The sequence below is a fragment of the Centroberyx gerrardi genome, chromosome 15 (genome assembly GCF_048128805.1).
Source record: "Centroberyx gerrardi isolate f3 chromosome 15, fCenGer3.hap1.cur.20231027, whole genome shotgun sequence".
NCBI classification, from domain to species: domain Eukaryota; kingdom Metazoa; phylum Chordata; class Actinopteri; order Beryciformes; family Berycidae; genus Centroberyx; species Centroberyx gerrardi.
The window spans coordinates 650,575-676,278 of record NC_136011.1 but is presented as its reverse complement, the minus strand read 5'-3'; the positions used below and the strand labels follow the sequence as shown (position 1 = coordinate 676,278).

The 25,704-nt window shown below is 41.1% G+C and overlaps 1 protein-coding gene across 1 annotated transcript in view; it reads left to right on the top strand.

The window, feature by feature from the left end:
* Positions 1–25,704, top strand: part of ndst2a (N-deacetylase/N-sulfotransferase (heparan glucosaminyl) 2a) — a 145,126-nt gene that overhangs the window by 109,795 nt on the left and 9,627 nt on the right. Inside the window, exons 7-12 of the mRNA XM_078288887.1 lie at positions 6,133–6,261; positions 8,159–8,341; positions 10,416–10,512; positions 10,589–10,712; positions 13,059–13,233; positions 21,411–21,581. Of these exons, the coding sequence (XP_078145013.1) occupies positions 6,133–6,261; positions 8,159–8,341; positions 10,416–10,512; positions 10,589–10,712; positions 13,059–13,233; positions 21,411–21,581 (879 nt within the window). The remainder of the gene's footprint in view (positions 1–6,132; positions 6,262–8,158; positions 8,342–10,415; positions 10,513–10,588; positions 10,713–13,058; positions 13,234–21,410; positions 21,582–25,704) is intronic.

Here is a 25,704-nt window from a genome sequence, read left to right as displayed (position 1 = left end):
CTTTTCTGTTGCCGAGGTTCATAAACTGGATCCCAGAAAATCATGAGGTCCTGACAATCTGGTTCCCTATATTTTAAGATGACCTGCTGATTTTATTGCAAAACCCAGCATTTTGCCTTTTTAATGTTACACTCCAGAAAAATGAAATCCCAAAAGTGTGGAAATCTGCTCCGTTTTTCTCTGTTCAAAGGAGATTATCCAACTCTTCTAAACAACTATAGGCATTTCTCCAAATTGTCTGTTCTGGCCTCAGGATGTTGAAAAACTAGGTAATGATTAGCTGAAGGAGTTTCTATGTTACAATGCCATGTTATCTGAGTATTAATTTGGTTTTAGGAAGCAGCATAGTACAGTTTCTGCAGCCATGAAGGTGGTAAATGACATCATCAGATCATTGGACTCTAAGAAACATAGTGTTGCTCTTTTTATTGATCTTTCAAAGTAGGGATGCACCGATACCGTTTTTTTACTGCCGATCCGATAACGATACCAGAATTTTTAGTATCAACCGATACCGAGTACCGATCCGATATTGACCCCTTTTTTTCTTCTGTAATTACACAGCTGCATACAACATGTAAATAACATGGGAACAATAATTTTATTGTTAAAAAAAAGAAAAGCAGCAGGGCAAAAGAACTGACCAAAATAGGAATGACAGTTCCTAGGATATATAAAAGATTGCTGCAATATAGGGATACAGTGCAAAAAAACTCCCAAAAGTGCAAAAGAGCAATAAACTGACCAGTGCATACTGCTACAAAACAATATTGAAACAACCATACAGCCTTTGCTTATATTTTTTTTCCTCTTCTTTAGTGTGAATAACTGACAGAAAAAATACTGCTACACATAGGCTTTTTCTGGGCATAACATCCAGTGTGTGCCAAGTCTAGTCTAGTTTTAATCACTTAAGGACAAGAGGCAGGCTTTTCTTCAGAAACAGAAGCATCTCACCTCTCTCTGCTGTCAGCCTGTTCCTCCGTTCACTGACGCTAACGCACGCACAGGTCGCGTCAGCGTCATCAGCGCGGTAGCATTAGCTTTAGCCCCCATCTCCAAAAAGCTTCGTTTTGTGAAAACGGAAGACTTAATTGAAACCTTTATGGTGGCGTGTACATGATACTAAGCCCAAGGACACTCGATGTAAGTTTGAGCTAAGGAGCAGGCGTTTGGAAGGCGTCGCCAGATGAAGTTCTTGGTAAAGTGAGTTGGATAAAGATCTTTGGGACGCTAGTAATGGCATAGCCATCTAGCATCCCTTTGTGGCTAAAATAATTCCCAACCGCTGACATGTTTACATCAGCACATTGCCTGCACGCTCGCTTTCTTTTTCCAACTTCTTCACTCACTCGTGTCGCGTCACGTGCAAACTCAGGCATGTTTTACGGCAGGCGACTACGCCCGTTTATTACTCCGGGGGCTCGAACTGATTGCTCTGGATCGGATCGGATTATAACGTTAGCTGCCACCGATGTCCGATCCAGCATTTTAGGCCAATATCGGCCCGATACCGATGCCAAGTATCGGATCGGTGCATCCCTATTTCAAAGGCTTTTGATATTGTTGGCTATTTTCCAACAAAGGCTGCTTATTATTGGCTTGTCATACCGTTCTGTTGGATGGTTTGCAAATGGCCTTACTGGACAGTGTGTTCAGTTTGATGGATCTTTTTCCAGTGTACTGAATGTTAAAGGTGTGCCCCAGGTTTCAGTCTTAGGCCCAACTCTGTTCACCATATCTATCACAGCCTGATCTCCTGAAATTTTGTGAAATGACACAATCTCTTAAAATGCAAATATGTGCTGTGTGCATGAAAAGTCAAAGTGTTCCCACCACGAAAGGATTATGTGAAGAAGGCACAACTAGAAACAGGAAGTAGCTTGACATTGACTGCGTTTACATGGACTTGAGTATCCCGGTTATGAGGCTTATCCCGGTTTTGATCATAATCGGGATATGGCGTTTACATGGAACACAGAGAAATCTGGTTATTCATATCCCCGTATACATGATAAATACTAGTATCCCGGTTACTGATTACTGCATGCTATTTGCGCAGGCACCTGTGATGTTTACAACACAAACCGGCAATTTTGAAATCGTTAATCTGATATTCCTCTGTAACTGATAACCTTAAATTAATTTGACTGTGGCTATTGAAAATGAGACCACTTTGGCTTATATTAAATTTAATATAAATTTGAAAGTTAGAGCCACTTCTTTTGTTTTGATGTTTGGCCATGTAGTAATGTTTCTTTAGTATTTTCCACCGTGACCTGACTTGCTCCACTGTACGTGTTGGGAAACCGGCGTCCTGTAGTCTGTATACTACAGACTTGAATAGGTCAGCATTTCGATGCTTTCTCCCATCTAAACTGCCAAGTATATTTAATTCTTTCATCACTGAAAGACAAAACTCCGTTTCCTCAGAAGTGAGACAGTCTCGTTGCCGCCATTGTTTGTGTTTTTCTGCTACGTCACTTGGCTGAAGCCGCGCCTGCGCAGGTAGTCGGCAGCGGTCAGTAACCGGGATAAGATGTATACATACAACAGTATCCCGGTTTCTTTCGGAGTACTCCAGCTAGCATAATCGGGTTTCTCAAAACCGGGATAAGGGCTTATCCAGGTTTCTGAAATCGGGATATGATGTTTACATGCGCAAACACAAAAACGGGATACTTCAAAACCCCGATCATAACCGGGATACTCAAGTCCATGTAAACGCAGTCATTGAAATAATGCGGTGGAATGTAAAGGTGTTGTGGTCAGGGTGGTGGAGGGGCGTAAGCAATTGCATTAAACTCTGACAACCCGGGTTTGATTCCCAACTCACACCAGGAAGATTTTAGTTTTAAGAAGTTTTAAGTTTTAGCTAACGTTTATATTATGTAATTATGACCAAAGCCTTTCCCTAACCTTAAACAACCTGATTTAGTTGCCTAACCTCAACCATAAACTTAACCAAAACCATAACCAAATTTGTTTTAGTTGCCTAGCCTTAATCTAAACCATAACCTTAACCCTGACCTTAACTAAAGTTGTTTTAGTTGCCCAACCATAACCATAACCTTAACTGTAACCTTAACTAAAGTTGTTTTAGTTGCCCAACCATAACCATAAACTTAACTGTAACCTTAACTAAAGTTGTTTTAGTTGCCCAACCCTAACCATAACCTTAAATGTAACCTTAACTAAAGTTGTTTTGCTTGCCTAAACTTAGCCATTAGTGGTGTTAAGTGGCGTGTCCAATTCGTGCCATTGTCACGCAATACAGTTTGTGCTGGAGGAACGTAATCTTGACATGATTCGTGTCCACAACACTTCAGAGTCCGTGCTCATTTTTTAATGAAGTTTTATGAGATCACGTTCCTACCTCAACAACCTCTGTCATAATGTGCCAAATGCAATTTTCCATGATACTATCAACTCTTGTGCGTCTTCTCTCAAGCCTTTGAGTTTTTAACAATCTGCCTTCCTAACATTGTACAGTCTTATCTGCATTAACTCAAGCTTGTGCTAAATGCTGATAAAAACAAGCTAATATTGTTTACGAACTCTAAGAAAGTATCAGCTAGTTGTAACTGCACAAAGCACACAGATTGAGTTGTGTCAAATTATATAAGACCTTGGCAACCTTAATTGATGATTGTCTATCTTTTAAACCTCATTGATTGTTTTTTTAAAAAGTTTAAATTGAAATCAAGGTTCTTCAGAAAGAAGTCCTGTTTTTCTTTTGAATGTAGAAAAAGATTGGTTGCAGCCACATTTCTGCCCCTGCTTGACTACTGTGATGTGATTTATATGAATGTTTCAGCTCAGTGTTAATGTATGTTAGATACTGTCACTGTACACATTGTACCTTGTATGCCAGAGTTTCTTGGCCTTCTCTATCCATGCATAGACTTATCCATTGGCACACTTTCAAATCCATGCTTGGCTTGTGTCCTTCTTACCCATGTGCTTATATTTCTCATAATCTTGGAAGCTAGAGGTAATTCAAGTTTATTTATTTATATAGCCCTTTATCACAAGCATGTCTCAGAGGGCTTTACAGAGAATGTGTCTAGCTAGGTCTAACTAAACACAATCAGTGGTAAACAAAATGTTGTAGGACAGCATAATGAAAAACACAAGGTAGGTAGGAGCAGATTTAGCGAGACAAACAATCTACCTATTCTATATAGCCTAACCTACCCGGCACCCCAGCCTTAGACCCTAAAAGCACACAAGGAAAAACTCCCAGGAAAACTTGGAAGAAACCTTGGGCGGGCTGAGGCAGATAGGGATCCCCCCCCGGGACGGCTTAGCGTGCAATAGGTGCCGGGCAAAACATTGACAGAGTCATGGGCAACAATGATGACAAGAGAAAACAGAGAGAGACAAAAGAAGGGGAGGAGCATGCGGCGGTGAGGGGGGGCTGAGGCCAGCAGTAAAGGAGCGAGGGCAGCAGTCGTAAATCAGCGTCCAGGTGGGAACAGCGGAAAGGAAGAGCAGGGCAGCGCTGACGACGAAGAGCCAGGGCAGCACCAGTCACTGCCAGGTAGAACACTGACCTGGAGTCAGAGAGGAGGAGAGAGAGGAAGCTGCGTACACACACACAACACACCCAGACACACACACACGTACAGAAGAAGGGGGGAAACAGCTGCAAACAGAACACACAGGGTCAGAGACACAAAAGGGGGCAGCAGCATCAGGGATGTGGGAAGGGACCGAGGCCGGCGCTGACGACCACTGGACTGCACCGGAGTCTGAAAGGGGGAGAGAGTAAGGGGAGAAGCAGCAGCAGCAGAACACAAGACAGACACGATGGGTGGGAGCAGGACCAAGGCTGGCGCCGACGACCGGCCGGAGCAACACCTGTCACTGGCAGGTGGAGCACTGGACCGGAGTCTGAGGAAGGGGAGAGAAGACAGCTGCACACAGAACACACGGAGTCAGAGCACATCGGGTGGGAGCAGCAGCAGGGATGGGGCTAAGGCATGCACTGGCGACCACTGCACTGCACCGGAGTCTGAGAAAGGGGGAAGAGACAGGTACACACAAAGACAATGAACACACGGAGAGAGAGAGAGATCCAGGTGGGAGCAGCGTCAGGGATGGGACTAAGGCCAGCACCGAAGACCATCAGGATCAGAGGAATCTGAGAAAGGGTGGAGAAAACCAGCCGCGCACACACACACAGACACACAGAGCTGTGCAGAAGCAGCACAAGACCCAGACGTATTTGGGCACAGACACGCTCATACAGACAGCAGATAGAAAGTGATTAGACACAGTGTAGCCAGAGGGCATCCCTATGCTTATGTACCCAACGGCAAATTTCTATATAAATACTGTCTAGGCTAGGGTAAGAGAAAAGACTGTGACGAGCCCAGGCCAGCGGTGCTAAGGTAGGTCGTATGATTGCGAGAAAAGATAGGTTTTGAGTCTAGATTTGAAGATTTCGACAGAATTAGCTTCCCTGACTGTAAGAGGTAGCTGGTTCCAGAGATAGGGAGCTCGGTAGGAGAACGCTCTACTGCCTGCTGATTTTTTTCTTGATTCTAGGGACAATAAGGTAGCCAGCGTCCTGCGATCGGAGGGCACGAGGTGGAATATAAGGGATGATGAGGTCGGATAGATATGATGGTGCAAGCCCATGTAACGATTTATAAGCTAACAGAAGCACCTTAAAGTCAGATCTGGCTTGAATTGGGAGCCAGTGAAGGGAGGTTAGGATAGGAGTAATGTGGTCAAATTTTCTAGTTCTGGTTAGTATTCTGGCAGCAGCATTTTGCACATAATGATCACCACAGAACTTGTTCTGAATGTCCCTAATGAGCTTGGTAAAAAGGCCCTCATGTATTCTTCACCCACTACATGGAACTTGTTACAGTTCATCTTATAAAGGGCCTGGAGATGGACTTCATTGAAAACTGTCTTTGTTCTGTTGATGCATCCATTACTTTTGATTATTTTTACTATGGATTTACAATGTTTTCTGCTGTTTGTCTAACTGTAACTTTTATGTATGTTTTTGCAGCTTTCTTGGCCAGGTCTCTTGGAAATAAGATTCCTAATCTCAATGAGATTTACCTAGTACAATAAAGGTACAAAAAGGACTAATTATGTAATTGTGTGTTGCAGGTGTTGCCCAGGCAGACCTGTGGTCTGTTCACCCATACAATCTTCTACAATGAATACCCAGGAGGCTCCAAGGAGCTGGACAAGAGCATCAGAGGAGGAGAACTCTTCCTCACCGTCCTTCTCAATCCTGTATGAAATTAAACGCACACACACACACACACAATCACTCACACACAGACACAGACTTCTCTCTTTATCTATGCATCTCTCACTCACTCACTCACAGCTCACAGACAGGAAGTTGTATTTACCATAGCTTAGTTGCTGTGACTATGAAAGTGGTTCTTGTAATGTTTCATTAAATTGTGCTTTATTTTAGGAGACATAGGTGGCAGTTGGCAGAGAGCCAATTTCTTACTCTTCAAGCTCATTATTCACTGATGCCAATAGCGTATTTTGAGTCTGAATTTGGATTTTAGTGGAAAGATCTCACATCGCGACTTCTGTCTTTAAAGGATAATTTATTTTCAGCTTGGGCTTTATCTTCCTAGGTTTTGCCATCATGATGATTGATTGTGTTCAATTACAAGTAGGATATGTGGGAATTTTTTGTGGGCTCCGATATCTCCCACCTGGCATCATAAACACAAGCAGTACACATCACAGCGAATCCACCAATGTTGGCAGTCAAGGTATTAAAAATCAAAATTAGCAGGTGTATTCACACTAATACAATCAACCGCACATAGAAAAGCGAGAAATATCTGCGGTTGATATTAAATTCATAAATACAAATGATTTTGGATGAGGGCGTTACAATAAGTAAAACACAAGAACGCTTTCAAGCTGAAGCACCAAAGTCCTGTTCTTCTGCTTGAACGTGGCAGGAAACCAGCAGCCAGCAACGTAAACAAGGAAGTATGTGAGCAATGTCAAAAAATGTCAAATGGATTATTATAACTGAAAGGCTGTGATAATTGTTTGATCACAGCTACTTAATATAAACATCATAGATTCTGTTAATATTATGGGTGACTTAAATATAACCATCATAGATTCGGCTAATCAGGTGCAAGCTAAATTATTTCTCAAAGGAATAGTTCACCCAAAAATGAAAATTCTGCCATTTTCTACTCACCCTCATGCCAGCTGAAACACAAGTGAAGTTTTGTTTGTGTACACAAGAGAGGAAAAGTATTGAAGAATAACAGAACACTCAGCAACTCTTATTAATAACATTTTCACAAATATCGTTAGAATACTTTGTGTGGACATTTCTGACCATGTACACATTGTTTTGATCACCTCCAGGCCTTTGAAAAACAAAAAAAACAGTGGTGATGACGAGCTATGATACAGATTAATCAATGTCTGTATACCAATCATCTATTAAAAATCATCTATTAAAATACATAGAAGAAAATACAGCTATAGTTCACAAAGAACATCCAACAACAATTGTTCAAAGCATCAGGAAATTCCTCAGAAAAGACCGGGTGTCCAGATTTTATGCTAAAATGAATTACTAATGAATTTCAAGTTATAATTTTTCAAGTAAAGTTTTTTTTCTGAGGAATTTTTGCCATCACCTGGTAGCTAATGCGAGCCTCTGTATAAGCAAAAGCTTCTGTTTGTTTCTATATGCCCTGATGAAGACTGTATAGTTGAAACACATAGGCGGAGCCCATATATTAAAGGCTTTTTAAAGAGTAACCCTCTATAGAGTACAACAGGTGGTGACATCACATGGCACAAAGACCAGCCAATAGCAGATAACCTGTTCAGTACCCTACTGTTCACCATTAGGTGTCAGGCTTCACCAAAGATTTGGGTTTGGGGTTTAGTTACTCTTTAAGCTTTTCAACAAAGGAGTGTGCCTTGGACTGTTCTTTTGGGGAGATCAGTCTTCTTAACCACAAACAATGAGCATCATTCCCTCTTTCGCTTGCATTTATTCTTGTGTTTATCTATCTAGATCCTTCCGATCCATCCTCTGTTTGCATGGGCTTTAACTGCCAGCTGTTACTGGGACTTTTGATCTTATTGGTCCTCATTGTGAAGTACTTTGTGATGTTTGAATCCCCAGATCAGTATCTTCATGACCCACCTGTCCAACTATGGGAATGACCGGCTGGGTCTGTACACCTTTGAGTCTCTAGTGAAGTTTGTTCAGTGTTGGACCAACCTGAGGCTGCAGACTCTGCCGCCCGTCCAGCTAGCTGAGAAATACTTCCAGATCTTCCCTGAGGAGAGAGACCCCCTCTGGCAGGTCGGCACACTGCTTTAGTCGTGAAACCTTACAGCAAATTCTTTTTAGCTATACATTTTGGAGATTAATGAATTTGAATTACCTTTTAGATGTTTTTTTCTGTTTTAGACCACCTTTGGCATATCAAGGAACAGATTTTTTCTTGATTTTGATATTTTTAAATTTGTTGTTCAGGAGGACAAGTTTTGTCTTGAATTCATAGCATAGGAAATTAGGAAAGCAAGCACAAGCTAAAATAATGCGTGTACCTTATACCATATCACCATATCATATGGTGTACCATATATGTACCATATCAATCCTTTTATTTATTTAAGTCCAATAAATAAAAAAGCGATTTCTTTTTGCATTTGAGTTGACACCACAGAAAAAGAAAGAGATGTGCATTTTGTGTGCAGTAAGTATTGCAGAGGTCTGGGCAGGACAGGCTCTGACTTCCAGACAGGAGGGACCTCAGTTTCAGAGTAAAGTGTTTTCTGGTCTGAGCCGTCTGAGTTGTTAACGGTAATTAACATCTTGCCTCCTGCCCCAGCTCCATGATCAGTGATGTCTTCATTTGTAGGACATTTCAGATTAATTCTAATTAATTCCAATAATATTTATCCTATTCTCACTTTTCTGGAGGATGACATGAGGATGGCATGACAAGTAACTGAGTGGAAACCACAACCTGAGCCAGTGACTTAGCTTTGTGTGGTAGGAGTTGGACTGGGTGCTGTATGGCCACTGTAGGGGTCAGCAACACCCCACAGCTGCATCCAGTCTACTGTAAACAGGAAATGAATGAAGAAGAACATTTGAAATTCAAGTAAAGATTTCAGAAGTCATGGCAGTGCTAGAGCTTTGTTAATCCCAAGGGGGGTAATTAGATTGTCATCATGGCCCAACACAATACACAAAGAAAAAAACATCATAACAACAAAACAAAATCATAACAACTAATAATGCAGAATAAATTCAACCATTCAACTAAAAAATCAGTTGCTTTCTGATATGCTGAGTCACTCTCACCAGTTATACAGCTGACTAGGGCAGCAGCATTAGAAACTTTGGCCTATAGCTAGTTCCTGTTTATCTCTGTAATCAGAGGTGTAAAAAGGAATGGGATAGAACTGTTTCTTAAAGCTCTAGGTCAGTAAAATACATCTGAATTGAACTGATTCAGTTTTCTACTGTGTAACCAATGTAATATCCCATTCCACATTGTTTTTGTGTTTAAAAAAAACCCATTCCACTTGGTCTAAGTTCTATGTTTATTATTTTAGCTCATTAAAGTCAACAATAGACCCATGTAGGTCTAAATAAAAGAAATGTGTAGTCATGAGCCAAGGTCAACTGTGCTAGTAAACAAATCAATGTTTCAAGAATACAGTCAAGTTTAAACAATAACTTGCACAGTACGATGGACATAGCCTCCAGGAAATGTACTCCATTAATTAGTATAATTTAGGACTATGAACATTTTAGTTATACATTTGAGACTATAACATTCTGTAACAGATAAACAAGAGTAAAGCAAAATCGACCTAGTCCTATACATTCATGAGTGTTTAAACAGCTTGGTGTTCCCTGGTTTCTCCAATTGACCATGTCTTGCTAAGCTGTGGTTTCCACTCAGTTACTTGCCATGTCATCCTCCAGAAAAGTGAAAATAATAATAATATTATTTTTACAGACCCTATATCATCAACACAATGGAATTAATCTTAAATGTCCTACAAATAAAGACATCACTGATCATGGAGCTTCAATGTAATTTATTCAGTGCTGATTAAAAATAATGTGAAACAAAGTCATCGTTGTCTTCATCCTAGCCTATTCCAGCAAGCCAAGCTTGCTGCCTTGACATCTGGTCGTAACGTAACGACCACTAGCTTGTTACCTTTCTAGGCTAACGTTAGCTAGTTTACATTGGAGAGCAAGCAATGAAGCTTATAAAAAACTTGATAGCGTAGCTTATTCAAACCTAAGGGCTGGTTTAATTGTCGCCCTGTCATTTATTTCTGTTTTTGTTTTCAATCATAATTGAAAAGTAATTGTCTAAAAGTAATCGTCTTTTTTTTTTCTTTTCCAGAACCCTTGTCATGACAAGAGACACAAAGATATCTGGTCTAAAGAGAAGACCTGTGACCGACTGCCCAAGTTTCTGGTCATCGGACCACAGAAAACAGGTAAGAGACTCTCCCTTTTTCTCTCCTTCTCTTTGCATCTCTTTCTCAATATTTATTTCTTGTCTGTGCTGTAAAGGCACTACAGCTCTCCATTCATTCCTGAGCCTCCACCCAGCCATCACCAGCTCCTTCCCCAGCCCCATCACCTTTGAGGAGATCCAGTTCTTCAGTGGGCCCAACTATGACAACGGCATTGACTGGTAAACACAGCACCATTTCAGAAATTTCAGTTCGCTGTAGGAGAACTGAAATGAGTTCTCCTACAGAGAACTCAATCAGTTGGAGAAACTGTAGGAGTGGGCGGTATACTGGTGTTATAGTCAACACCGGTATGATGTTCTGGCATGATATGGATTTTGCAATACCGTGGATACCATGATAAATTAAAATCATGGAGGAATTTATACTAGCGACTTTTTCTGGCCATGGGGAATAGTGCTAATGTGTTGAATCCCAAAACATTTGGCAAAGTATACTATATGCAATGTAGCGTATGATGTTATCTGGTGACTTCTACTGACTTTTTATATATATGGTTTATATTATTATTATATATATTATTTATTATATATATATATAAATATATAATAATATATATAAATTATATAATATTACATATATAAGTAATATTTAATTATACAATTAATTAATAATTAATGGCAATTGATTATATGAGTTATTAATATTAAAATAATACTTAATATAGAATTAATTCATAATATATATATAAATATGTCATAATGTATTGTATATTATTAATTATTATATATATTCCATATACTGACCAACTTTTGATTTTGTGGCGATGTGCCACAATTAAACCTACCGTAAATCCTCTAATATTGGCCCGGACCTTTATTTACCTCAACTGCAGAGGGTACCAGGCCTTTATTGGAAGCAGGCTTATATTAGAGACAAGCCTTTATTTCTAATTCCCTCTATTTGATAAGTATATTTGCTCATATTTTAGTACGAAGCCTCCTTGTTTTCTGATCTGCTTCTGTTGGGGTTCATTAGGTAGACGTTTTTTTGTTACTACAATGCATTACCGATAATTACGGTAATCGACGACGGCATGCTCCAGAGACTTCCGCCGGCCGAGCCATCTTGTGGCACTTGTATGTTACTACAAACTACAGTTACAAACAGGCACCAGGAGTTTACCGGTATCCACCGTTGTTTGCATGTAAGCTGAAGCTAACTGAAGCTAAGAATAGAATCTATACAGTTATATCATATCGCCGTTGGAGGTTTCGGCGCGCCGAGGTCTAGTCTTGTTTCCTTTGTTTTTTTCCCCGGCCTGTATTTGAGGCCGGCCTTTATTTGTTCGTGTCGACCACGCCCCCGGCCATTATCGGAGACCCGGCTTTTAATTGACTACAGGTCACTATTAGAGGATTTACGGTATGCAGCTAACTGGAGTGTGTTTAAATGCCAATGTCAATTTAGAGACCATTCTTTACATACATACTTGCAATATTTAAAATGTTCTTCATATTTGTTCTTCATGTTTTTTTCATATTTTTCATGGCCTATAGCCTACCTTTGCTTCTCAGTTGGAGAAAGAAAACATTTGCACAATAAAAGCATTCGAGATGCATAATATTGTCCGTCGTCTCACTCTGTTTGGTATTATAAAGATAAAACACATTTTAATTTAATTATCAAATATTAAATTATTAAATTTTGAATACCATGATATAATACCAGTACCGTCTAGACAGTGGGAAATACCGTGATATTAATTTGAGTTTATATCGCCCACCCCTAATACACTGCCTTCAGAAAGTATTCAGCTCCCTTGACTTTTTCTGCATTTTGCAGACTCAATTTGGTATGGATTAAATTGTCAATGATCTACACACAATAGTCCATAATGTAAAAGTGGATTTATTCATTTATTTTATTTTGTATGGTTTATTTTCCACTTTAATAATGAGTTGTTGTGTTAAGAGCTGATTGGTATATAAGTATTAGGCAGAGGAATAACTTGAAAATAGCTGTTCTTAGCTCTCCATACAACTTGACTGATGGAAAATCCCCAATGCTAGCCCACACACAAATTTGCAAACTGAGTGACAGTGATGTAAAATCTGCCAAAATACATAAAAAATGTACTACTGTAACCAATCATCAACTCACAAATTATCAAATGTTTTAATGGGCCAATGGGGCCCACACGCCTGTTTAAAAAAAATAAAATAATAATTATATATAATTTTTTTTGTTTAAAAAAATAATAATAATAATTATATATAATTTTTTTTTTCTGCCCAATCAGGGGCCCATGATCGCTCTGGGCCCCTAGCCTACAGCCTATGTAAGCCTGTGCGTTAATCCACGTCTGGTACTTCCACCTCACCAATGGCTTTGACTGGTAAAGATAGTGTCTGACCAAAAATGATCTATGCTTTCCGTCGATGTCCCATCTCCTATCTGCAGCCATTTTAGCTAAAATGGATTGTTGCACTTAAGAGATCACAGCTCTGGTCCTCATTATAAGGCCTAGGTAACTACTACTTTTCATCCTCTTTCCTCTTCCTCAGGTACATGGACTTCTTCCCATTCCCCTCCAACGTCAGTACAGACTTCATGTTTGAGAAGAGTGCTAACTACTTTGACACAGAGGTAGCCCCTAAGAGAGCTGCTGCCCTGCTGCCCAGAGCCAAGATCCTGGCAGTGCTCATTAACCCATCCGACAGGGCCTACTCCTGGTATCAGGTAAGACCATCCCCGCTCCTGGTAAAACCATCCACTCTCCTGGTACCTGGTGAGACCATTCACACTCCTGGTGCAAGGAAAGACCATACAGGTGTCAGGTATTGTGTGTGTGTGTGTGTGCACGCATGTGTGTACATACCACCACCATACTTCATAGTAGGAATGGCATTAGATGGTTTCCACCAGACCTGACAGTTCTTTCCATTACGGCTGAAGAGTTCAATTTTGGTTTCATCAGACCACAGAATTTTTTGTTTCATCCTCTGAGTCTTTCACTGCCGTTTCCAAACTCTAGGCTTTTTTACAGGAGTGGCCTCCTTCTGGCCACTCTGCCATACAGCCCAGGTTTGCTGCACTCACATTTGTCCTCAGGGCAAGATCTCCCATCACAGCCCAGAAAGTCTGTCTGGTCCTTGGCTTCTTGGCCTCCTTCCTGACCAAGTTCCTTCTTGCCTGTTTGCTCAGTTTGGACGGACAGGCAACTCTAGGAAGAGTCTGACTTGTTCCATATTTTTTCTATTTTTTCTGTCCAACTGATCCATGCAATGTAAAAACAAAGCGGTCCCAGTTCGCTTCGCGGAAGAAAATTACCCATAATGCAATGTTACACAGGTGGGGTCTAAAGGAGATTGTTCTAAAGGAGTTGTGTGGTCTGGTTGGTTCATGTCACGGTTTTGGGGTTTCGGTTCGGTTCAGTATATATATATCTGGGGCACTGGGGAGGGGAAGTACTATTGCAAATTCCAATTTACACAATGTATTCAGGGATTAAAGTTCTCCGTCGCTACGACGGATTTCCGTCAATTGGATTCCAGAGAGGCCATGTATGAGATCAGTGTAGACCCGAAGGGGGAAAAAAAGCGAGGGGAGGGGGGTGTTACGGGACTTAGGAATCGCGCTACCAGGTGATAGGTAACTGATTTGTATAGGCATACAATCTACTTGGATGTTGGTAATTATACGTATATAGCCTATAGGCTATATTTCTCGTTAGGCCATAATATTCTCGAATGCCTAATCCGTCTTTTGACTAGAATGCTGATAACGTAGGCTTGGCTCCCCATGTCCATTTCAGATAGGCTATGGCTGTAGGCTATAATGTTATAATGTTCTTTTAATAATGTTATTTTATTTACATTAGCCTACTTATGAATTTTGCCATACGATTGTCTACTATCAGTTCCTTATGTTGTAATGGAGATGGATCGGCAGGGTTCTACAGTGCGAGCAAAATGCTCGCATTTGCTCCTACTTTTTTAAAAATGCGAATGAGAAGTTGAATTTAGGGGCACCGGTGCGAGCGTAGGAATGCAGCGATTAACCGATGTCACTATGAGCCACACTTTAAAACGCCATGGTTTTCTAACCGTAGGCTGCATTCAAGAGCACAGAATCGCAGGCGGAGATACCGCAGCTTCTAAAATGCTTATTCGCATGAGACTGCGCCTGTCAAAACGTCTCACGAGAGCGAATCACTGTTTGTTTGTGTGGAGGCTACATTAGCTAACAGGGAGGAGACAACATCCCAGCTTTTTATCCACCAAATAGTGCCTTAAATCAGCAGTGTGGGAGCATTTTGGATTCCTACAAAATGACCACGGTTTGTTGAAGAAGACTGATATTCAATTTGCAAAGCTGCCGATGAAACGCGGCTGCCAATGGCTCAAACACATCTAACTTGCCAAGACATCTTCCAGATCACCATCCATCCTTGCATGATCAAGACAAGGTAGCCTAATAAAAGTAAATTGAAACACGGTTAACTTGGCGGCAAGTTGCTCACTGAAACATAAAGCTGGTAGGGGATTAAATATAAATCAACAAAGTAGCGGTGTGTGCAACGTAAACCAATGTCAGTAAAGCAGAAACGTAGCGCCCATCATTACTTTATATACTTACATTTTATAAAAGCTCACCAACATGGCCGTAATCTAGTCCAAACAAAGTAGAAGTATTCCAGTGTTTCGTCTCAGCAGTGTCTTCCATTTGCGGGGCTGAATCAGCTCGTTTGGTGCGATTATTTACTTTCAGTTTGCATCTGTATCAGGCTAGGTGAAAAAGACTAATCTATTGCACTAAATCGAATCCGTTTTTTTTTTTGTCTTCAAAAGGCAGCTACTGTATTATTATATCACTTTCAAATGGCAACTATTGTGAATTCTGAAAGGCAACTAGGCTACATACTTTTTTTCCACTGTATTTAAATGTGGTTTTAATATAGAGTACGCTTTTTTTGCAGAACCAGAAGAAATATTGTGAAAAATACAATAAAACCTGTAATTATAAAATTCTCATTTGATTTTCCCTGGCATAATCGTAAAACCGAGAAACCGTGATTTTTCCTTACACTACAATCGTACCATCAAAGCTCAAACCGTTGCCACCTGTGGCACAGCCTAAAGAGTATTTGCTCTGTGCAATGATGGGGAGATAGCAGATGCATGAAAAGTAACCTGGTTGCTAGAGTTTGAGCAGCAGACAGACAGTGACATAGACATTCATAACCAGTTTGTGCTCCTAGACTTTGCTGTGTGCTCCTGTTTTTTTCGACTCAGGAGCAACAGTGCTCCCTGGCAAAAAGCTTACCGTAGAACCCTGGGTTAAAGCCTTTTTACAACTTGATGGCTGCATTAGAGAACAACAGCAATGGTTATGCGTGGGGTGGTGCTGAAATCTCATAATTTTACTTGTTTAGCAGGCGTCGAGGGCTAAGGGCGTGTACACACTGTCTGCCTTTTTCTCAGCTGCCTCCACCTTTTTTACATGAAAACCTATGGGAAGCGACCACACAGCGGGAAAAAAGCGGACGCTCTAAAAAGGTGGCGCGGCACCCGCCTTTTCTAAAAAAATAAAAATAAAAATAGCCGGACAGTGTGTACACGCCCTAATGTGGGGGCCTCTGTAACTTGTTTTACAAATTGTAGATGGGGAATATGACTTGGCCTGAAAAAAAATTTTCAGTCAGAAGATTTTTTTTTGCTTTAATCGCTGTGTATTTATTTAAAAAATCTTAAATTTTCCTGAATGAAAACTTTTTTCACTGAAAATTAAAGTCCAATATAACTAAATCAACAGACGTTCTTTCAAAAGTAAAGTAAATAATGGCTCTTTGTAATTTTAACATAAAATATCACTGCATTGTAGGGTACGTAGGCCAACATCAACATAAATTGCAACATAAAATGCAACCTTCAGTGGCTTTACTCCATGGCATCAACATAAAATGCAACTTAAATCATGTAGGCCTACCTACTGAAATCTTCCACTACTGAATAGGGCTACAAATCTTTGCTATAAACACTCCAGCTAGTGATGACTAGTCAATCCGAAACCCTTTACGGAGATGCCTCACCGTACGCGATGAATTCGTATTGGCTCGCGTCCGCGCTCTCTCACTGGCCGCTTATGGGCGGGTTGACTTGTGTGGTGAGTGACGGGGCTTTCATACCATAAGTGACAATGCGCATATTTTGCGTGAGGTAGAGCGCGAGCTTGAATCTCGGTAGGTTACAGAAACATATTTTCGCCTTTCCAGATGCACTAGTGGAGTCACCAGCAGTTTATTAAACAAGCCTATGGGTTTGTTTTCTGTAAATAGTCAGTTTTAAATGGTCTAGATAGATTTACTAATGACATTAATAATGTGCTAAATTACTGCTTTCAGGTCTTAACATCGTTCAAAGCAGCTGAAATAATTCAACAGTGATGCGATCTAGGCTTCTTTTGAATATGTAAATAACGCAATATAATTTTTCTAACCTGGTATCACTTCGGATATTATCTGCCATGCCTGTGACTTTGGCCAGATCCCGATATGTTTTTATAAGTTATATAACTCTTTGGTGCTCCGGCGCCTACAAAACTTCCGCCTCCTGTAAATGTTGGAATGCCATTGGATGCGCCTTGTAGAGGTCAGCCTATTTGGAGGTTAAAGTTTAATATAGTTGAACTTTGGGCGCGAAACCTGGCGAAAAATCAAGGTGGAGCACGACGCTTTCGGCTGCGCAGCTTTTTAGGAGAGCGCTGCCATGTCCTTCATTGAAAACAATGGTCTTGCTCTGCGTAATGCTATTGTGCGTTTGGTGTGAAAGTGGTGTGTGTGTGGTGGTGAGTGTCTCTTGCCCAGCCCCCAAGAGTTTTTTATTCGCTTAATAAAGTTGTATTGTATTGCATTACTTTGCATTGCATTGTGTTGTATTGTAGGTCTATGTCCGTGATTTGCAGTTTTCTCCTTCGCCCAAATGGAAATAACTGTTTCACAACAACAATGTTAGTGTAACTAAGAGATTCGCTGAAAATACGTTTTTTTTTACATGGTTAGATTATCAGCTACGATATAAATTTCATACTCTTCACTAGTTTCACTTTCACATTTCCTGGTTGTACAGACAAGGCATCGGTGCTGCAGCCTTGAAAGTGATTGGCTCTCGAGACCCGAACACCACGTACATTTGCATAAAGTTAACTTGAGCTCAACCATTCCACCCCTGTTGTGAACACAGTGTAATAATCTTGCTCCCCATCTTCTTTTTTCCCCTTTCGTCTTATTTATTTCTTTAATTTCATTCCCCCTTTTCTAATAATTTACTGAAACATCTCAAATTCTGTGTCTTGATTCTGTATTCTGTTATCCTTTGCATTGCTAGTATTTCTTGTATTGTTGACTTCCACTCCTAAATTGCTGGTGTAGTGGGTTTCAACCAGTTTCTGGTCACTTGCTTCATGGCTGCTATTCTAAGGATCCAATACAGATACCAATTACTTCAGATAATTGTTGAGTTATTTCTACTGGTGGTATAGTATATTTAGGTTTGATTGGCTGTTAGGTTTGGGTGATTGGACAAATACACCTATTTGGATATTTTTTTGCCGATTGCCTTGCCGATTTAAAGACCTTTATCCCCTTAACATGCAGCGACCTGCGTACAGGAATACGAGCCAGAAGGGCTGTTATTCACATTCATTACATTTTTTAGGTTGAAATATTCAATCAGTCTGGCCATGCAATATACTGTTTGAAAGTGTGAAATCTCTATGTACGAATTATTTTATAGTCCCAATGTTATAGCAACAACAGTCCCCTCTTTTGTAACAGGAGTGCACACAAAACAGGCTCACCAAAAATGGTGACTCCTTGCCTTGAGTGATCCAGCAAAACGAAACAAAAATCAATAGAACATCCATTGTTTACTTTTCAATTCTTCTGAGCAAAAATCATTGATGATCTGTTGGATATGCATTGTGAGTAGTGTTTACATATGAAAGCAAATTCAGCAAATGGCTTTGGTTGGGTCTTTAGGGTTTACGGCATCTGGAGCAAAACCAAACCAACTGCCAGATTGGCGAAGTTGTCCTCTTTTTCGACACACTTCCAACCTATCCTCAAGCGTTTCCAGTCTAATCTCAAAATGGTGTCTTTAATTGCACAGGTCAAAACATTTTCCCACGTGGGGACATGCCCCCCCAGTTATACACACACTCACAAATAGTTCAAGTTAATTTATTTATATAGACTTTTATCACAAGCATGTCTCAAAGGACAGAGAATGAGCCTAGCTCGATCTAACTGATCAACAATCAATTATATAACAGAATGATGTAAGACAAACACAGAAGCAAAACAAAACACACAAGACACACAATAGAATGTTTTAGAAAAATGCTTTTGCAACACATTGCAAGCTTACCTACCGTAAATCCTCTAATAATGGCCTGTAGTCAATTAAAAGCCGGGTCTCTGATAATGGCCGGGGGCGTGGTCGACACGAACAAAGGCCGGCCTCAAATACAGGCCGGGGAAAAAAACAAAGGAAACAAGACTAGGTCAAAACCTAGTATATGGCTGGACCGTGTCCATCTCCTCTCTCCGCCGCGCCCACGGCCCGCATTGATCCTCCCGATCCAAGCCCCGGACGCCCGGTGATGCATCGGCATCGGGACCCCCGCCGAAATCTCGGCCGGATCACCAGGACCACATCGGCACCCAGGTTCAGTTAGCTTCAGCTTACATGCAAACAACGGTGGATACCGGTAAACTCCTGGTGCCTGTTTGTAACTGTAGTTTGTAGTAACGTACAAGTGCCACAAGATGGCTCGGCCAGCGGAAGTCTCTGGAGCATGCCGTCGTCGATTACCGTAATTATCGTAATGCATTGCAGTAACAAAAAAACGGCTACCTAACGTACCCCAACAGAAGCAGATCAGAAAACAAGGAGGCTTCGTACTAAAATATGAGCAAATATACTTATCAAACAGAGGGAATTAGAAATAAAGGCCTGTCTCTAATATAAGCCTGCTTCCAATAAAGGCCTGGTACCCTCTGCAGTTGAGGTAAATAAAGGCCCAGGCCAATATTAGACGATTTACGGTATTCTACATTGGCTAGTCTACCTGGCATCACCAACCTTAGGCCCTCGAAGCATACAGCAGCATATAGCAAGGACAAACTCCCAAGCAACCAGGACTCCCAAGAAACTTGCACAAAAGAAAACAGATAATGTAGAGAGAAACATAATGCAGCAGAGAGATGGGCCCACGGTTGTCGCTGTCCACAGAAACAAGGGCAGTGCTCGCGTCAACAGCCAGGAAGAAACGGCATCAGAGATGGGACTTTGGCCAGCACTTACGACCGTAAGAGTTAGGGCAGCATCGGTGTCCACTTCCAGGTAGAAACATTGCACCGATGTCTGAGAGAGAGAGAAACACAGCCACACACACACACAGCCGTGCCGAATTTTGTGGAAGCGTCCCTGCCAGGAATCAAACTCGGGTCTCCCACTTGATAGTCTGCAGTCTAAAGGCCCTGACACACCAAACCGACATCAAAGAACCAGCGGCAACGAAGGCCGACTGTTGCGTCGCCTCACGTCGCCTGCGTCTGGTCCAAAAAGTTGCACTTGAACACACCGCAAAGACTACAGCCGACGGCCAACTAGCACGTACGTTCTGCGCCTGCGTGAGGGGAAATAACCATATGTCTGATAAGAAGTTGCAAATGGCACTGGCCTTGGTCTTTTGGTTGTGGAAGAAGAAAGGAAGAGGCAGAGGCGAAAAATAAGGAGAAACCGCACTAAATGGGTGAAATCATGAATAACGTTACTCCAGCGACAGGCTCAAGGGGCTTTCCCCAACCTGTGTCGAGAGCTGGAGATAAATGAAACCTCCGATTTTAAAAATTTCGCTTGGCTCTTTACTGTTCAGTTCCACATGTTGAAGGAATTTATCAGTCCAATCATCCAGAGGCAAAACACGAACTACCAATCAGAGTGATCTCTCTCACCGACGAGCTCCGACGCCGATTCAACATGCTCAATCGGCCGAAAAGACGCCGACAGGGTCCGACTAGTGCCGACGGTGCGGGACACACCGCAAAAACTTGGGACACCGACGCTTACCGACCGCCCGACATTGGCCGACGGCCGACTGTCGGCCTGTTGTGTCAGGGCCTTAACTCCCTGCGGCCCACGTGACCCATAAAGTGGTGAACAGAGCGATCGACTGTCCGACAGTGCCATCCATAGAGCCCCTGCTCTCGCGAGGCTAAAAACATGATTAAGGCCCCGTGTCCACCAAAGACCTGTAAAAAAAGCGCTGGCGCTGTTCTGTCATTAATTCCAATTTAAAAGTAGCGCTTTCACCCGTGAGCACTGAATCTGTTCTCGAGTTGAAACAATTTCAACTTTTATGAAGCTCACCGCTCGTCAATGTCACTTCAGAGTTCTACCAACCAATGAGGATGAAGCAGGGGCGGGACCAAGAGCTGGCATGCTGTTTAATAGCTAGCGTTAGCTAGGCTAACGTTTGGCATAGCAACAACACCAGGAGACGCATTCTCAGAGCTCCCCGCTCCAGCGCTCACCTGATGCAGCCAAAGCGCTCAGCACCAGCGCTTCAAGTGCTCAACAGGTTGGTTGGTGGACACGCCCCCTAAGACTCCAGTGGCCTATAGAGGATAATTATATCCACTGGACACACAGCTGTTACTGTGGGTAAGGAGAAGTAATTAACCCATTCTGCTCTACATCTGCTGGACCGCTGGACTCCATCTCAATAGAATTACTATGTGGCTTTAACAAGCATCATCATGAATGATGCCAGATTGTTTGATGTGATCCACCAGCATGGTAATTAATTTTTTTTTTTGTTATGTGTGTTTTTCTGTCTGTTGATCTCCACAGCACCAGAGGGCTCACCAGGACCCTGCAGCCCTCAACAACAGTTTCCATGCAGTGGTGACGGCAGGTCCCTCGGCCCCCAGGGACCTGCTGACCCTCCAGAGACGCTGCCTTAAACCTGGAGCCTACGCCACTCACCTGGAGCGCTGGCTGCAACATTACCAGCCCAGCCAGGTAACACATACTACAGCTACTGTACATTCAGTATGGCTGAAAATACCCTCAAACTGTCTGCTTTGGTTTCATACTCAATAGCTAGGTTTCCATCCAAGTATTTTTTGCAAGTTATGATGTTTCAAATTAGAAAAGCTGAATGGAAATGGCAACTAATGGCAAAGCTCATTTAACAGCTGGAGATCTGACTATATGAAAATGTCTTTGTGGCTGGACAATGCAGAAGAAGTATAACACACAGGGAATTTGAATTTTCTACGCCCCGCCCTAAGGGGATGCAGTCTCAATTGAGAGACTCAAACTCTACAGCTAGCTAACCTAAACTAATAGTCCAAGCATGGCTTCCAGGATAAGAGGGAATGATAACGTTACACTAGATGGCACTACATGTGGCAGTTTTTTTTTTTTTTTCATATGTTTATTGATTTTTTTAAATAATAACAAAAAACAATGCACAGCACAACAACACATTGCACATCTGGAGACAAGGGAAAAAGGAAAAAACAATACACATAGCACATCCATACACCTACACTGAGCACACACACACACACACACACACGGAACATCAAGCATAGTCCTTGAAAGGCACAGTCAGAGTGATACACACAAGGAATGCAAACAGATACACAAAGACAACCAAAAAACGTAAAACAAAAGTTTCTCTTATTCTGTACAGTTTCTCTTATTCTATACGGGTAACCATTGGTCAAAATGCATAAACAAACAATCACCTTGCAGGCTCCCCCCCGCCCCACTTCTATTCATCTTCTGGCTCAACTAAGAAATTCCCCAAGTTCCTATGCTCAATAAAATGTATAAAAGGGCCCCATATCTTTTGAAATACTTCCTGTTTATCTTTAAGTATATAGGTGATTTTCTCCAAGGGTAGGGTTAGAGATATTTCCCTAATCCATTGACTTATTCCTGGCCTATTTATGTTCTTCCATGAAAGAGCTATTAGTCATTTTGCTTGTAACAAACATAGATCTAAGAAAATTTTCTCACTTTTCTGTATACCATGCCCCTTCGGATATAGACCCAGGATGAATAATTGGGGCTCCAAGGTCAATTTTATTGCTAAGATCTCTTCTATCATGAGTCTCACCTCTTCCCAGAACATTTGTATCTTTTCACATTGCCGCATACAATGCCATAGAGTCCCTCTTGACTGCTCACACTTAATACAATCATCTGGAAAGTTGCTGTTAAATTTGTTCAATTTAACTGGAGTGATATATGTCCGCATTAACCAGTTATACTGCAAAAGTTTTAGGCGAGTATTGGCTGTTTGTTTTTGGCCCTCTTTGCATGCATCTCTCCACTCCTCAATTGAAATATCCTCCTGTAGGTCTTCTCTCCATGCCATAAGCCTCTTTTCGGAGGACTCAGGCGAGCCACATATAAGCAAGTCATAGAAACTGGTTAAAATACTTTTTCCAAGACAGTTTTTTGACAACATTATCTCCAAAGGGGAGAGAGATGGTTGGATTAATAAGCGATTTTGAGTTTTTGTAATGAAACTTCGGAGTTGCAAATATTTAAAAAAATGCTTACTTGGGATATCATATTTATTTGACAGATTTTCAAATGACATGAAACTTTTATCCTCTGGATTAAATAGGTCCTCAACCTTTGATATTCTTTTATTGGCCCAGATTTTGAAACCAGCATCAGACCTGCCAGGTATAAAGCTGTCATTGCCCCATATTGGGCTGAAGCATGATATAGAATATGTTTCACCCAAATATTTTCGCACCTCGTTCCAGACATTTATCATGTTCCGTACAATGGGATTAGAGGTTTACATGGGGGAGGGGTACCCCAAATGAGTGAGATTCCATCTCCATCCATTTAGGAACAACTTTGGTTGTATAATAGAACATTATAGTCCTCAGCTGAGCAGCCCAGTATTACCAAAGAGGATTAGGGCACTGGAGCCCCCCGCTTTCATAGGGTAGGTATAATAGTGATAAACGGAGCCTGGGACACCTGTTGTTCCATATAAATTTGGAAAATAACTTCCTCAATTTTAAGAATAGGTTTGATGGGAGTGGCAAAGGGAGGTTTTGAAACAAGTAAAGTAGCTTAGGTAGTACATTCATTTTTAAAGCATTAATTCTACCAATTAATGAAATTGGCAAGGACATCCACCTATCAATTGAATTGGTTACAGAGTCCATGAAAGAATCGTAATTCCTCCTCACCACTTCCTCTCCTTTAGGTACAATTTGTATGCCTAGGTATGTAAAGCAGTTTGTTATATTAAAGTTAGACACTTGGGGGATAGGGTTGTCTCTTACTTCCGAGTTAAGTAATAGAATTGAAGATTGTGATTGATTAATCTTATATCCAGATACTTTACCAAAAGTTTTAATTAGTTTTAAAATTTTGTCAATGGATTTCTCCAGGTTTTTGATAAATAGAATCACATCATCCGCATAAAGAGCGATACAATGGTCCACTTCTCCTATGATTATACCTGAAATGCTGGGATGCGCCCTTACCGCTATTGCGAAAGGCTCGATAGCGAGAATAAACAGCAGGGGGGACAACGGGTAACCTTATTTGGCAGCTTTTTCTTGAATGTGATATAAAGGGTTATCGGTTTGAGCCTGAGTACACAGCAGAGGGAAACCCGGGAGGAGAGACTTCAACACTGCTGCTCCAGTAGACATCAACTCTTGTTTGTGTGGCAACTGCTCTGCAATGCTAACAGAGATAGACACTATCTGCTGTAAAGAATAGGACCGTGCTGTTTCTGTTGCCATCAATGGCAGATGAAGAAGAGGATGAAGAGGGAAGAGTCTGTCTCATTTCACATCAAAGTTTAGAACCCCATATGAACAGAGCTGTTTCGGGAGACATTTTTCAGGATCCCCAAGTTCCGCTCTGGTGCAGGAGACAAGGGCGTCATTTCCCAAAAGCATCTTAAGATGATCGTATCCATCTTACGAAACCTCTTTAGTTTGTGACGTGTTTCCGAAAAGCATCTTAACTTAAGATGCTCTTAAAAGTGATCGGAGATAACAAGTGCCTCTGAGCTGTCCTACCTGTGTGTTTTGAGCAGGAAAACAACACTTTTTAACTTGAGAGTTTAAGGTTTATTAGGCTCATTTTATATTATTTACTGTTATCTAATTTATTTTTATCTTGTATGTTTTATTTCTTTATTAGACTGATATTTTTCCTACTAATGATCTCTGTAGGCTATAAAATGGTGTGGTGAAATAAAGTGGTGTGCTCCGGGAGATGGGAACACTGAGATATAATGATATTTAAAAATAAATAAATACATCGGTGTTGAGGGAACCGTGAAAAAGGAGAAAAAACACAAAATGGGTGGCGTCGGCGATTGCTGCAACTGTGGTGAGTTTTTGGAGAAGGGACAGGAAAGGGGAAACATTTTTTTCAAAAGAAATGTTCAATAACTTGTTGACATGCAGTGAAACCAGTCATGTAGTCTATTGTGCATCTGCCGTGGTGCCGTCGCCCGGACACCAATGTTGTGAGAGCACTTGAATGGTGTGTCATTGAAACTGACAGCTGTCTTGATCAGACAGCATAGGCATAATATGAATCCTCACTCCTAAATCTGAGGCTAGTTATTAATTTTTGCTCAAGGGCAAATATAGCGAGCAACAGAAAAGAAAAAAGCATAGCTACATTAACATTAAACCCATGAAAATACTGTATGCCTATTGCATCAAACAAGATAAAAGTTGGCTGTAAGCTTTCTAAAGGCAATTTAAATGTCTGCGGCAGTTCTAAGCATACATAATTGTTTATGTTGTGTGTGTGTGTGTTTCATTTTTGTTTAGTAGCCTCTTTGATGTATTTGCACAATATCACATAAGTCACAGTTTGATTAATCTGTTATTATGAGCTTTTATCTTAGGCAAGATAGGCAACTGCATAGGGCCCCAACAAGGCCAAGGGCCCCGTAAAAATACAAACTGAATTCATGTCAAGTGTTTTTTGTTTTTTTTTATCTTTGTTTTAAGATCTGATAACTCCAAATGATATTCAAATGCAATCACACCCCCTTTTATATTATTCTTGTTTGATGAAGCCCGACCCAAGCCAGACCATAACCGCCAGGTTTAGTCCGGTTTGGGCTTTA